Here is a 14,069-nt window from a genome sequence, read left to right as displayed (position 1 = left end):
TGACATGCAGTACAATGATTTCTGTTCATTCTCATTTGCCAACAAAAATAACAGCTAACGAATAAGTCGACAATCAACAGTCACTTCGAATCAGCAAAGCATATGAGAATGTCAGAACAGTTCCCACAGCAGCGGCAGATCACCATGACTGAAGTGGTAGCAGGGAAGACTGTGGCAAGCACTGAAAGAATCAAGGTGAGTGGCGTTTTACTCAAACTTTTACTCCGCTAACCTTGGCTTTAGTAGGGTGGTCGGCACTCTGCTCTCCCCAGACAGTCTATGGAGAGCGCTGCTCAAAGCACGGAGTGCAATTTGTCAGCATTGCCATTTTAAACTCTCTAAGACTTAATACGGACCACGAAAGCACAATCTTTCTGTATTTTTTAAAAAGGAATAATGAAAATCAACCACAACTCTATTTTTACATGTTCTGTATCTCCCTTATGACCCTTTCAAGAAAAAAAACAAGACAATTTATTAGAAAGAAATATCGATCCTCAAATTGAAAGTGATTGATCAGCGAGAGAGAGCGAGATGCATCTCGTGTTGATAGCAAGCCCAAAGCCTGATGGAGAAGTGTGAGTGAATTATGACAGAGCGGTTTGTTCAGGAAAATAAACAGAATTGAGCACTTTAGATGTTTAATTGTTTTTGTATTATGTATTCTGCTTAAAATCATCTTAAAACTGAGCACATATGACTTTCATTGCTTTATAGGAAATTAACGTGAACAAAAAAAACATTGCAAAATGTAATCAAAGATTTTTTTTGGCCGCAAAAATCACAAAACAAATTTGCGAAATCCTGGATGGACTGGCAAGAGGTGGCCTGGGCAGGTCATTGCAGCCTCATTTAGTTCCCATGCAAGGGGAGTTATTATTCTTATCGATAAGTCCATTCCATAATCAGATATTGCAAACAATGTGATCCCACCGGCAGATATATTATTACCTTGCTGTCCGAGCAGTTGAATTTAATTAATGTGTATGGTCCCAACGAAGATGATTCTAAATTCTTTAACGATTTGTTTTTAAACCTTTCCACACTTCCAGGTAATTATATTGTTGCAGGAGACTTTAATTGCACTTTAGATCCTGTTAAAGATCGCACCTCGGGTTCGAACTAGTCCCACACCCAATCTAGGAAAACCATGCAGCATTTTATGAAGGATTTAAATTTAGAGATTGAGACAAATGAAACCAGATAATGTGGAATACTCCTGTTACTCTAGCACTCACCAGACCTATTCCCGAATCAATTTTTTTTGTTGATCTCAGCAGCATTACACTCAAACTGAAGATTGCTTTTATGATAGCATTGTCATCTCTGACCATGCTTCAGCAACGCTTATATATTCCGATTCCAATTTAGTAGGTGTCCCACCTAAATGGCTCTTCCAACCTAAATGGCTGCAAGATACAAGTTTTACAGAATACATTGGACAGAAAGCAAATTGACCTATACTTTTCAATTAATACAACACAGACCTCAGCTTGTACTCGACGGGAAGCCTTTAAAGCTTTCATAAGGGGTAAAATTATACATTTCACCAGCTCCAGGTCAAAAAATACTAATCAAAAAATGAAATTACTTAAAACCAAAATTTAAAAATTCTGGAGAGAGAAATTTCCCACACTAATTTCACAGGTGCACACAAGGAGTTGCACTTGCTCAATATAATATAATTTCTGCGGGTAGAGCTGCAGCAAGCTTATTGAGACTAAACCAATCATATTATGACCAGGGTGAAAAAGCTGGGAAGCTGTTGGCCTGGCGAATCAAACAGCAGCAAGCAGAGAGAGCAATCAATTAAACTCAGGATGCAGGGGGAGCTGTGACGGTAGACCCTCGGGAGATGAACAATACCTTTAAATCCTTTTATCAAAAATTATATGCATCGGAGTATCCTCCTGAAACTGATACCCAGGCTAGATTTTTAGATAGATTCATCTGAAAGATTGGAGTTTCCCAATATAAGGATATTCTTAATGCCGAGCTGACTGTTGCGGAAATTTCCAATGCAATTGATAGTATGAGGGCATCTGGCCCAGATGGGCTGCCCATTGACATCTACAAGAGATTTAAGAACAAACTGTGCACTCCTCTCCAGGAGATGATTTTGGAATCTTACGAAAATGGTCTCCTGAACCCCTTCTTTGATAGCTCTGATCACTCCGCTCCTAAAACCCGAAAAGCTGCATGCCAAACGGGATCCCTATCGTGCCATTTCACTTTTGAATTCTGACACTGAGGTTCTTTGTAAAGCATTTGTGAGGAGGTTGGAGGATTTTCGTCCGGATGTGGTGGGTTGAGACCAAAATGGCTTTATTCAAGGTCGTCAAGGATTTAATAATGTTAGGAGAATGCGAAATGTTCTGCTTCCAGTCTAAATTGGGTCGTCAGACACTGCGATCCTGTCGTTGGACGCAGAGAAGGCCTACGACAGGGTTGAGTAGCCCTACCTCTTTGAAATGTTAATTCGTTTTGGTTGTGGTGAGAGCTTTTGTAAATGGATAATGATACTAAATACAAAATCACAATGCAGAGATCCTTACTACTAATACGGTATCTAAAACTTTCGACATCTGCGGGGGTTCTAGGAAGGGCTGCCCTCTTTCTCCTCTCCTGTTTATCCTAGCCATTGAGCCTCCAGCCATAGCTGTTAGGTGCCACCCCAATATTTCAGGTATCAGAATAGATCAGATGGAACATCGAATTTCCCTTTATGCAGGCGATGTAATTTTGTTTCTTACAGACTTGTGCAATTCAATATCCGCACTTCTGGACCTTATCAAAGAGTTTGGGGTGTTCTCGGGATACAAAATAAATACAAAATCCTCAATTATGATGCTAAAGGAGGAGGAAAGACACAGACCTACACCTCTGACTTCTTTTCTTAATGCTACGGAATGCTTCACATATCTCGGCATTCATATTGTGCCAGAGATTGACTGCATAGTCTCAACTAACTATGCACCTGTAGGAGATTCAATAACTCAATCGATAGATGGTCATCTTAACCTGCTGTATATCTTGAATTGGCCGGATTAACATTGTGAAAATGAATGTCCTCCAAAACTGTTGTATCTATTTCAGAATGTTCTCTTGCCACCTCCACCATCCCTCTTCACAAGGCTTCAAAAGATGTTCACTATATTTATCTGGAATAACAGACGTCCCAGAGTTCGCTTATGCTTATTGTACCTACCGTATGACAGAGGGGGGCTCCATTTGCATTAATATCCAGTGGTACTACTGGGCAGCTCAGCTTCGCATTGCAATGTACTATTTTACCTCAGAGTCTCTCCCTTCGTGGATGGAGATTGAAATGTCTTCAGTTGTACCCAAATGACCCCTTAACCTCTACATTTACTCAGCTGATATCAAGACACTAAAAAAATTATACGATCAACGTTTGGTATGAGGTGCGGAAGTTCTTTGGTGAAATGCATTCTTTGTCATGTTTTAGTCCTATCTGTGGAAACCACAGTTTCACTTCTGGGAGAGCTGATCCGGGTTGGGCCAGCAAGGCTTTAAGGAAAGTTCAAGACCTGTATAAAGAAGGTATTTTTATGTCATTTGAAGAAATATGACATTCCTAGAAAACTTTTTTATTTTTTATGTACAGCTAAGGAGCATCCTCACGGCTGCCCAAAACCAAAACCTAACAGAACCCCTTCTATCCACTTTAGAAAATACGATCTCAGCCCATTGTAAATGGTAAGGTTAGAATTTCAGCTCTATACAATATGCTAGAGTCTGGCTCAAACGAATCCTCTGCACACAAACTGAACTCTTGGAAGGAAGATATTCGGGAGGACATAGTCTTGGAGTGTGGAGTAGTATATGTACTAAGGCTCAGAATGTGAATACTCGGCAAAACTATTGCAACACAATTGGTTTATGCAAACATATGTAACCCCTGCTAAGTTAAGTAAATTTAATAGTACAATTCCAGATATATGCTACAAGCACAATCATTCTAAAAAGGGACTATGTTTCATTGTCTGTGGGACTGTGAGAAAATTCAAGATTTTTGGAAGGAGGAGAATATATTATATCCCAAATAGTATCAGTAAAATTACCTCTCTATGCCAACGTGTTCATCCTGGGGTTGTACCCAATCAATCCTCATCTAAAGAACCAAGTGCAAACACTTATAGATATGGGGTGGCAGGTAGCCTAGTGGTTAGAGCGTTGGACTAGTAACCAAAAGGTTGCAAGATTGAATCCCCAAGCTGACAAGGTAAAAATCTGTCGTTCTGCCCCTGAACAAGGAAGTTAACCCACTGTTCCTAGGCCGAAATTGAAAATAAGAATTTGTTCTTAACTGACTTGCCTAGTTAAATAGAAGATTATTTTTTTATTTTTTTTAATTGCTTGTTGTAAGCAAAACGCTTGATAGCTCTTGCCTGTGAAAGTGTGAACACTTCTAGTATTGCCCAATGGCTTAGGGAAATGTCGTCTTGCCTAACAATAAGAGTAAACAAGACACTTTTAAAAAGGTTTGGGGACCATTTTGGGATATGATGTGGTGATGTGGGTGAAATATTGGCTAATGAAGGGAACTCTGGGTAGCGTACTACGCCTTGTGTGCATGTGGGGTGGTTGTGAGAGATATCCGATTGGCTTGTGGCACTGTTTCATCTGAAATTTATCCCAAATATGTTCTATCCTATTGGATCAGACCATTGTAAAATGTTATTTTGGTGGTGTTATGCTTCTGTAACACTTGTCTTAGGATGTTTCACCATTCATTTATTGTTGCTGTTCATTTGTGTTTTTTCATAACCGAAAATATAATATTTATTTTCAGCGGTTTGAAGCAGTGTACAAAACCAAAAGTAAGATGCAAAAACAAACTTAAGAACGAGAAGCCTATACATAGAGCACATAGAACCAATCTACCTCTCCTTAGACTTGCTTTCAATGACAGATCTATAACTAACAGCTCTATAACTAACATTTCCAATGTGAATTTTGTCAGATCGAAAAGTGCAAAAATTATAAAATGTTTTACTATTGCAACATTACGTACAATCCCGTTCACAGAGGTTGTCTGGAGCGTGCTAAAGTTCACATCTCATCGTAAATGGTTATTCCCAATCGTTTGCAACCATGTCAATGAGCATCATCCCTTTCCTTTGCAGTACCTCACCTAGTCGGCACGGGGATTTGAAACAGCGACCTTTCGGTTACTGGCTAGGCTACCTGCCGCCCCTACCTGTGCATTTCCATACAGGATTTATTCCAGTGTTTTACCAAAGAGGCTTAGACTTTTCAGTTTCCATCTAAACTTTTTTTGGTCTTGACCTTTTCTGAGATACATTGTGGATACAGGCCCAGGCCCGAAGGGGAAGAGAAAAAGCAGAAGTCACAAAAGGGGCCAGCTCAGCCATTGTGAGGAGGGTAAAAAATAAATTTAAAAAAAGAGAGCCTAACAGAGCAAAAGAGGGGATGGATGAGGGCAGGGGAAATGGGTGGTAGGTACTTTTGCAGTGAATTGTATCGACACTGCAGTGCTGCATGGTCTCGATCATTCCTCCATTATTAAGCAAAGGAAATGGCAGTCCTTTTGTGACTGTAGTAGAAGTGCACCAGTGCTTATATTAGAGCTATGATGAAAAAGCAAAATCGACCATTGGTTTCCTGGCATTACATCTGGGTATGAAGTACGAACATGGGCAAAGTGAAACAACTATGGGCATCATATGGTTCTCTCTTCGCTATGAGTGAAAGAGAGTGTGTGTGTGTGTTCACATCAAACTGCTCTGCATGTTCTCAACTACACCCCAATCGGAACAGTAATTTGGGTGCAACAAGCACCAGCTCAAGAGGTCAAAGGTCAGTCAGTTGTGCAACTAAGACCCCCATTTCACCCTCTGGTAGGTTGATTGTAAGCTAGTGTGGCAGAAGAGAGCCAGTGAGTAATCTGACTCCACAAGGACATGGAGATACTGTAGATTTGGCCATGGGTGCATGGCCAAACTGGTTTTAACATTAAATCAATGGTTCTGCATAACAATACATGTTTATCTCCTAAGTTGGTCACCACACCCATCTCGAGTGTTGAAATGGTGTTTTATTTAGTTATCTTGGCAAGTCAGTTAACCACATCATCGCCACCCCTGAACCAGTATTCTAAAAGAGCACAGACACAAGGGACAACAGACACACCGGTCTGTACATTGCAGATGAGCTGAAGGCAGTCATCAAGGACCTTGGACCACAGAAGGTATTTGCACTGGTGACAGACAATGCTGCGAACATGAAGACTGCTTGGTCTAAAGTGGTGGCGTCCTACCCTCACATCACAACCATTGGCTGTGCTGCTCATGCATTGAATCTGCTCCTAAAGGACATCATGGCACTGAAAACAATGGGTGCACACTACAAGAGAGCCAAGGAAATGGTTAGGTATGTGCCATCAAGTCATAGCAGAAATCTACCTCACCAAGCAAAGTGAGAAGAATAAGAGCACCACCCATTTGGGGTGGTGTTGTCATCATGTTTGACAGTCTCATGGAGGGGAAGGAGTCTCTCAAAGAAATGGCCATATGACAGTCTGGTGATATGGACAGCCCCATCAAGAGGATCCTCCTGGATGATGCATTTTGGGAGAGAGTGGTAAGCAGCCTGAAACCTATAGCAGTAGCCAATGCACGGATTGAAGGAGACAATGCCATCCTGTCTGATGTTTAGACTCTGCTTGCAGATGTAAGAGAAGAAATCCGTACTGCCCTGCCCACTTCACTGTTGCTCGAAGCAGAGGACACTGCAGTTCTGAAATACATCAAAAAGCGTGAAGACTTCTGCCTGAAGACCATACACGCCGCAGCGTACATGTTGGACCCCAAGAATGCTGGCAAAAGAATCTGGTGCAGAGATCAACAAGGCCTATGATGTCATCACTGGTACCGAGTCAGTGTGCGGGGATACAGATTAGTTGAGGTAATTTGTACATGTAGGTGGGGGTGAAGTGACTATGCATTGATAATAAACAGCAAGTAGCTGCAATGTAAATTGTCAGGTGGCAAATTTATAAATTGTTCAGCAAGCTTATGGCTTGGGGGTAGAAGCTGTTGAGGAGCCTTTTGGTCCTAGACTTGGCGCTCCGGTACCGCTTGCCGTGCGGTAGCAGAGAAAACAGTCTATGACTTGGGTGTCTGGAGTCTGACAATTTTATGGGCTTTCGTCAGATACCGCCTATTATATAGGTCCTGGATGGCAGGAAGCTTGGCCCCAGTGATGTACTGGGCCATTCGCACTACCCTCTGTAGCACCTTACGGTCAGATGCCGAGCAGTTGCCATACCAGGCGGTGATGCAACCGGTCAGGATGCTCTCAATGGTGCAGCTGTAGAACCTTTTGAGGATCTGGGGACCCATGCCAAATCTTTTCAGTCTCCTGAGAGGGAAAGGGTGTTGTCGTGCCCTCTTCACGACTGTCTTGGTATGTTTGGACCATGATAGTTTGTTGGTGATGTGAACACCAAGGTACTTGAAACTCTCGACCCGCTCCACTACAGCCCTGTCAATGGGGGCCTGTTCGGCCCACCTTTTCCTGTAGTCCACGATCAGCTCCTTTGTCTTGCTCACATTGAGAGATTGTTGTCCTGGCACCATACTGCCAGTTCTCTGACCTCCTCCCTATAGGCCGGCTCATTGTTGTCGGTGATCAGGCCTACCACTGTCGTATCGTCAGCAAACTTAATGATGGTGTTGGAGTCATGTTTGGCTACGCAGTTGTTGGTGAACTGTGAATACAGGAGGGGACTAATTACACACCCCTGAGGGGCCCCAGTGTTAAGGTTCAGAGTGGCAGACATGCTGTTGCCTACTCTTACCACCTGGGGGCAGCCCATCAGGAAGTCCAGGATCCAGTTGCAGAGAGAGGTGTTTAGCCCCAGAGTCCTTAGCTTAATGATGAGCTTCGTGGGCACGTGTTGAACACTGAGCTGTAGTCAAATAACAGCATTCTCACATAGGTGTTCCTTTTGTCCAGGTGAGGAAGGCAGTGTGGAGTACGATTGAGATTGCGTCATCTGTGGATCTGTTGGGGCAGGATAAGAATTGGAGTGGGTCTAGGGTGTCTGGGAGGATGCTGTTGATGTGAGCCATGAACAGCCTTTCAACGCACTTCATGGCTACCAACATAAGTGCCACGGGGCAGTAATCATTTAGGCAGGTTACCTTCGCTTCCTTGGGCACAGGGACTATGGTGGTCTGCTTGAAACATGTAGGTATTACAGACTCGGTCAGGGAGAGGTTGAAAATGTCAGTGAAGACACCTGACAGTTGGTCTGCGCATGCTTTGTGTAAGCGTCCTGGTAATCCGTCTCGTTCCCCTGTTGCCTCCATCATCCTCCAAATCCCACAAACATCAGCCACCTCAGAGCGCAACTGGTCCTTCTTTGGGAACACCAAAGAACGCAACAGGCTGACCAATACAAGGGTTGAAACATTAGTGGCCATCCAGGAAAATTTGAAGCTTTTTGAGCCTAACAACAAGCCATCCTCAACAAGGTTGGAAAGTGACAGTGAAGATGAGGCCTCAGAGTCTGATGTTCAAGAGGTGGACATTGAGGAGGTCCAGGGAGAAGACATGGAAGCCTGAGAGGAAGACAACCAAAGCTTTAGTTTCTAGACCATCATTTTACAGATGTATGTTGAAAACGTTTTTGGGAGATGCGATGGATCATTCAATATTCCCTTTATTTATTTTGTTGTTCAGTGAAATCATCCCATGTGAAGAGTCAAGTCATATACTACATTTTTTTTCCTATTAGAAGGATTTAATAATTTGAAAGTATGTATACTTATGATAAGGTAAAAGGTTTCTGTTTCTGTCTCAATATGCTATGGTAAATATATCCAATGCAAAAACATCTACATTTAAATGGTATTAATTTGCATATTTTTCAGTTAATTCCCCTATATTCCCATTGAAAGTTTCCACCTCTGAATATTCCCCAAAATATGCAACCCTAGGCACAAGCACTTCACTACACCCGCTAAACATGTGTATGCGACCAATAACATTTGATTTGTATCAATAACACGGCCAATCACTACACTTGTCAGGTTCTCTACACAACCTTTTCAATTCGCTCCACTTCCCCCACCAGTAGAGATGAAACACTTGAGTGTATCGCAGATACAAGTGACATGGCATGAAATTGAATAAATAAATTAAGAAATCCCCTTTTTGTAGCCGGTCCACAGCGGGGCGTAAAATGATCCTTATAATCTTACCCTCTTCCCCCACAATCCTCCTCTCTCGGCCGTGCGCATCTCCAACAAAGTCATATTTTGGTCTCGTGCCTTTCCTCTCGCTCACTTCTGCTTTAAGGGCTGTGAAGTTCACAGCTCATTGAGAGGCTCACATAGGCAGAAGTTGGCTTGCTACGGGGAGGCTAGTCGGTCTTTCCTCAGCTCCGTCAAAATGGAGCCGCAGACAGGAAGACTGGACCAGAGACGTCCTCTCAAAGACAAGAGAGACCAGACACTCTGTTGTCTTGTCTGTAGGTCTGACGAGCTTGGTTCCATTTAAAACTTCTGACAGAAGTCTCTCGATACATGACACTTTGTCTTGGGGTTGTTGGAAATCTTGTACGATGCTGTGCTTTCTAACATGATTGAAAAACCAAATGAAAATATTACTCAATGGGTTCTACAACCATGTCAAGACGTAAAACATTTTACTAATTGCAGCCATGCTGATTGGACCCCTAATGTATCAAGATTCAGTGAAAAACGGAGGGTTCCATCATGACAGGGTATAGTGACCAATGCATCTCATATTGCTACTAGTCTGTATGTGAGAACCCTGAACATTCAACTAGATCTGGGTTAGTTGAATGTACAGCTTTTTTAGTACATCTTGTCCTCTGAATCAGGACCTTTTAATTGGCCCAGTAGTAAAGAAGCATGTCCAATTGGAGGGGAGGGTCTTTGTAATCATCTCATTTGGGTGTACCCGACCTAGGTCGCTGAACGCGTATTGAAATCGGTTTTAAATATCCTTTTATGAGCACTTAGCTCTTTCAAGTCAGTCCGCTGTTGCTGCCACAATTATGTTCACCCCCACTCTTTAATGTGCGTTTGCATTTGCACGAGTGGGGTTTTTGAGTGGAGCTTTTCTGAAGTGGATATGGGGACTCGGTGGTTGGTGTCATGTTGAGAGGTGACGTGCTGGAGATAACATCTTGGGACAGATTGTAGAGGCCATCTGGAAGTCTTGATGTGTGTCCACTGTGACAGATATCAGTTGGACAGGGAAGAGAGCTGTAAGATCTGGAACGTTCCAATATGATACGGGCCTCAGATCTGTCGGTGATGTACAAGTTACCCAATGTCTTACATCTCCACTCCATACTATGGCTGTTCACTAGATACGATTACATGCAAACATTTAGATGTATGTAGAGGAATCGGGAGTTATCTACACAGTACAGGAAGTATAGCTTCAGAATATAGTGTATAAGGGATAAAAAGGTACAAACAATAAGTGATACAACAGGAGATGTTTGTGTGTATTATGTGTGTGTGTGCGTCAAGCCATAGGATGCCACACTTTGAAATTACTCAGCCCGACATAAGCCATTAGCAGCGTCACTGAGACCTGCTAAGAAGATGGCTTGTGGGAAGTGAAATAGCGCCCTGGCATGCCATCATGGTCAGAATAGGATCAAAGCAGACACCCACCCACTGGTTCTGAATCAGACAAGAGGAGCAGACCAGTCATAGACAGTATCGTAGCCAATAAACAGACCAGAATCAGCTGAACAACGTCTCTAAATTGATGGGATACAATTACGCATCTTCTGATCAGATGGTATCTTGTAGGGCTGAGTGATTAACCAAATGTTGGTTATTTTTCACACAACTGATGTCAGTTGAATTATTCGAATTCCATTTTGTTCTGCTTTTTTTTCTTCCTGTGAGCTCAATGCACGCTGCAGTTTCTCTTGAAATAAAATCATATCATGCCTGAACTGTGCGATGTAGTAGGGAGTTGTAGTTTCCAACTGGCAAATGTTCTACATAGTTTAGCGCAGAAAAAGTGCTACCTGACTATAATGAACATAATCACGGCTACTTGTCCAGTTTGTGTTTCTTTTATGGCTGCTATGTAAGATACAGAAGAATGCGTGATCAAGAGAGGATACGGAGACCAGTTGCTTAGCGGGGTATTGATATTCACAAAAATAGTGATTCTGTCAGACAACATAGGGAGCAGATCTATGGATATGAGATTGCGTAATGAATTAATGTTAATAAAACAAATGTAATATGCACAACCAACATATGTTATTAAAGTAAAGTAGAGTGAATAACTGGTGGCTAATAAATGACAAGCACTCATGGGCAACCATTACTTTCATGGGACTTGCACAGGACAAACATACAGGTATGCATACAGGTGAGCGTTTTCAGAATTGACAAGTATCGGCTGATGATGATGATTCAACGTTGTTGCTAGCAAATGGTGCGACCTGTTACCAATACTTAACTCTGCTTCGCTATATTGAGAACAGAGTTGAGCGTTCCTCAGCTAGCCCAAATTGTCATGCGGGTGAAGTGACCGTTCCCTCAAATGAAAACCTCATTAAATGCAGAAAAGCGCCGCTCTAACAGGCTACCATAAACAGAAAGGTGAAGCTACAAGTTTAAAACCAAAGAGAGGATGTTGGATTGTGTTCTCGGTGCAACCAGCAGCTGTAGAAAGCCAGCCTTACCTTCACTTTCTCGTAAGGTGTTTGTTGCCATCACTTTGTGATATGTGACAGCTGAACAATACAAATACCATGTTTGGCAAGCAGACTAACACAAGTTCAGTTAATGCCAAAAGCGTGAACAAAAACTTACCGACTGAAGGAAAAGCAATACCCGAACGTAATCCCTCTCGGTGTTCAAGATTTCATGTAAAACACAGAGCCTCAAGCGTTGCTGGAGGTCTGACTCTTTGGTGCTGTGGAGGACGCCGTTCTGTTTCCCCTCTTCTTCCATGATTGATCTTTATCCAAAAAAGTAGGGGAAAAAACAAGTCTTTCGATTATTCTTGATACTTGGGTCACTGCAAAAGTATCCCGAGTTAGTTGCAGTTTAAGTCCATTTTGCATCACCGTATTTTCAAACCCTCAATTCCACTGATGCGCAATCGGCTTTACATGAACTTAACCAAAAGTATTAAAACAAAAACACGCGTCTTGAACTTTTTTGTTGTTTCTTGAAAAGACTGAAGCCACAATAAATGACGAACGACTCCAGATCGACTTGATTGATCCGATTCCCGGACAAGAAAAGACAACTTCAGATAAGAATATTACAGCTCATAAACTCAGAAGAGAGCTAAAACACAAGCTCTCAGGTTGGTTAGTTGTGTGTCAAAAATAAGTTGAGGAGACGACACATGATGTAGACAGTACTAGTTCCGCAGAAGGCAGTCTGAAAAGTGCCTGTTGTCCTCTTCTCGGCTTTTGTTGGGACTAAGCTCAGTGCCAACGCTGGTGCAAGTGGTGGCTTTCAGAAGTGCCGCAGTGTAGTGACCGACCACCTGTAGGTTAAGTTAGCATAACGAATGTATGTTCAATATCAAATAATAAATTCTGCACCTACAACATATGCTATACCCAATTCTTCTTTCAATAAGGCAGCCTAAACAATAAGTTACTTTACGCATAAAGTGCCATGGTTTGTCCAGGCCTGTTAAGCAATTGAACAAGTCGAGGCTGCAAATGAAGTCGACATTTTTAGGAATACAATGTCATATTTTAGATGATTGTTGTTATTTAATTTATGAAGAGGGTCTGAGAGAACCAACAGTACCACCAACTGGCTCAAATATTAAAGCGCTGCATGGTCAATCCAAGGTCTCCATTGGCCGTGCAGCGTTTAGGGAGATATGGCCTCTGCAGAAGTCAGGCATTCATAAGTCTTGCAAAGCTGTTGTCAGCACAGAGCGGTTGAAGTCAAGGAAACGAGTTTGTGTTTATAACGGACATCTCGCCCCCACCTACAGTCAACCAATCATGTCAATGTGGAGAGATACTGAGCACTCCGCTGTTGCAACATTTTGGAGGCGCATGGAGATGCTGGCCAGAGTTCTGTTTGGCCTCTGCGTGTCCCCCGAGGCTCCGCGATTGCGTCACACAGAGCCTCCGACTACATTTTCGGATCAAGCATAAGCATGAGTTGAGCACCAAGCAGCAGCCGTGTTGAATTTAGAAATATGAGAGTGGACTCATTCATATGAGAGTGGACTCACTTTAATTTGGGTCAAATTAAAGTGTCAAACGAGTAAAATTCCAATGATTGAGAGAACGTTAAGTGTGTTTTTACTTTATTCCTCAAATGTTGGGGGTCAAAAATTTAAGAAATGAAAATATAATGACTGCAGGTTACATTCATTATCCACTGTGATTCTAGTTGCATACAATTTTTTTTGCCTTTTCAAATGAGGAACGCAACAGACAACTGATATGGCCCTGTCCGGGGGTATCATCGGATGGGGCCACAGTGTCTCCTGACCCCTCCTGTTTCAGCCTCCAGTATTTATGCTGCAGTAGTTTATGTGTCGGGGGGCTAGGGTCAGTCTGTTATATCTGGAGTATTTCTCCTGTCTTATCCAGTGTCCTGGGTGAATTTAAGTATGCTCTCTCTAATTCTCTCTTTCTTTCTCTCTCTCTCGGAGGACCTGAGCCATAGGACCATGCCTCAGGACTACCTGGCATGATGACTCCTTGCTGTCCCCAGTCCACCTGGCCGTGCTGCTGCTCCAGTTTCAACTGTTCTGCCTGCGGCTATGGAACCCTGACCTGTTCACCGGACGTGCTGCCTGTCCCAGACCTGCTGTTTTCAACTCTCTAGAGACAGCAGGAGCGGTAGAGATACTCTCAATGATCGGCTATGAAAAGCCAACTGACATTCACTCCTGAGGTGCTGACCTGTTACCTCAACAACTACTGTGATTATTATTATTTGACCATGCTGGTCATTTATGAACATTTGAACATCTTGGCCATGGTCTGTTATAATCTGCACCCGGCACAGCCAGAAGAGGACTGG

At 42.7% G+C, this 14,069-nt stretch overlaps 1 protein-coding gene across 1 annotated transcript in view; it reads right to left on the bottom strand.

Annotated features, from left to right (window-relative positions):
• LOC139542083 (phosphatidylinositol 3,4,5-trisphosphate-dependent Rac exchanger 1 protein-like) overlaps positions 1-12,934 on the bottom strand; it is a 144,953-nt gene extending 132,019 nt beyond the window's left edge. Inside the window, exon 1 of the mRNA XM_071347109.1 lies at positions 11,871-12,934. Within this exon, the coding sequence (XP_071203210.1) occupies positions 11,871-12,011 (141 nt within the window). The 5' untranslated portion in view covers positions 12,012-12,934. The remainder of the gene's footprint in view (positions 1-11,870) is intronic.
• Between the last annotated feature and the right edge of the window lie 1,135 nt (positions 12,935-14,069).

This window comes from Salvelinus alpinus, chromosome 17 (assembly GCF_045679555.1).
Source record: "Salvelinus alpinus chromosome 17, SLU_Salpinus.1, whole genome shotgun sequence".
Classification (NCBI taxonomy): domain Eukaryota; kingdom Metazoa; phylum Chordata; class Actinopteri; order Salmoniformes; family Salmonidae; genus Salvelinus; species Salvelinus alpinus.
The sequence above is the reverse complement of the archived record's forward strand: the minus strand, read 5'-3'. Positions and strand labels throughout refer to the sequence as shown.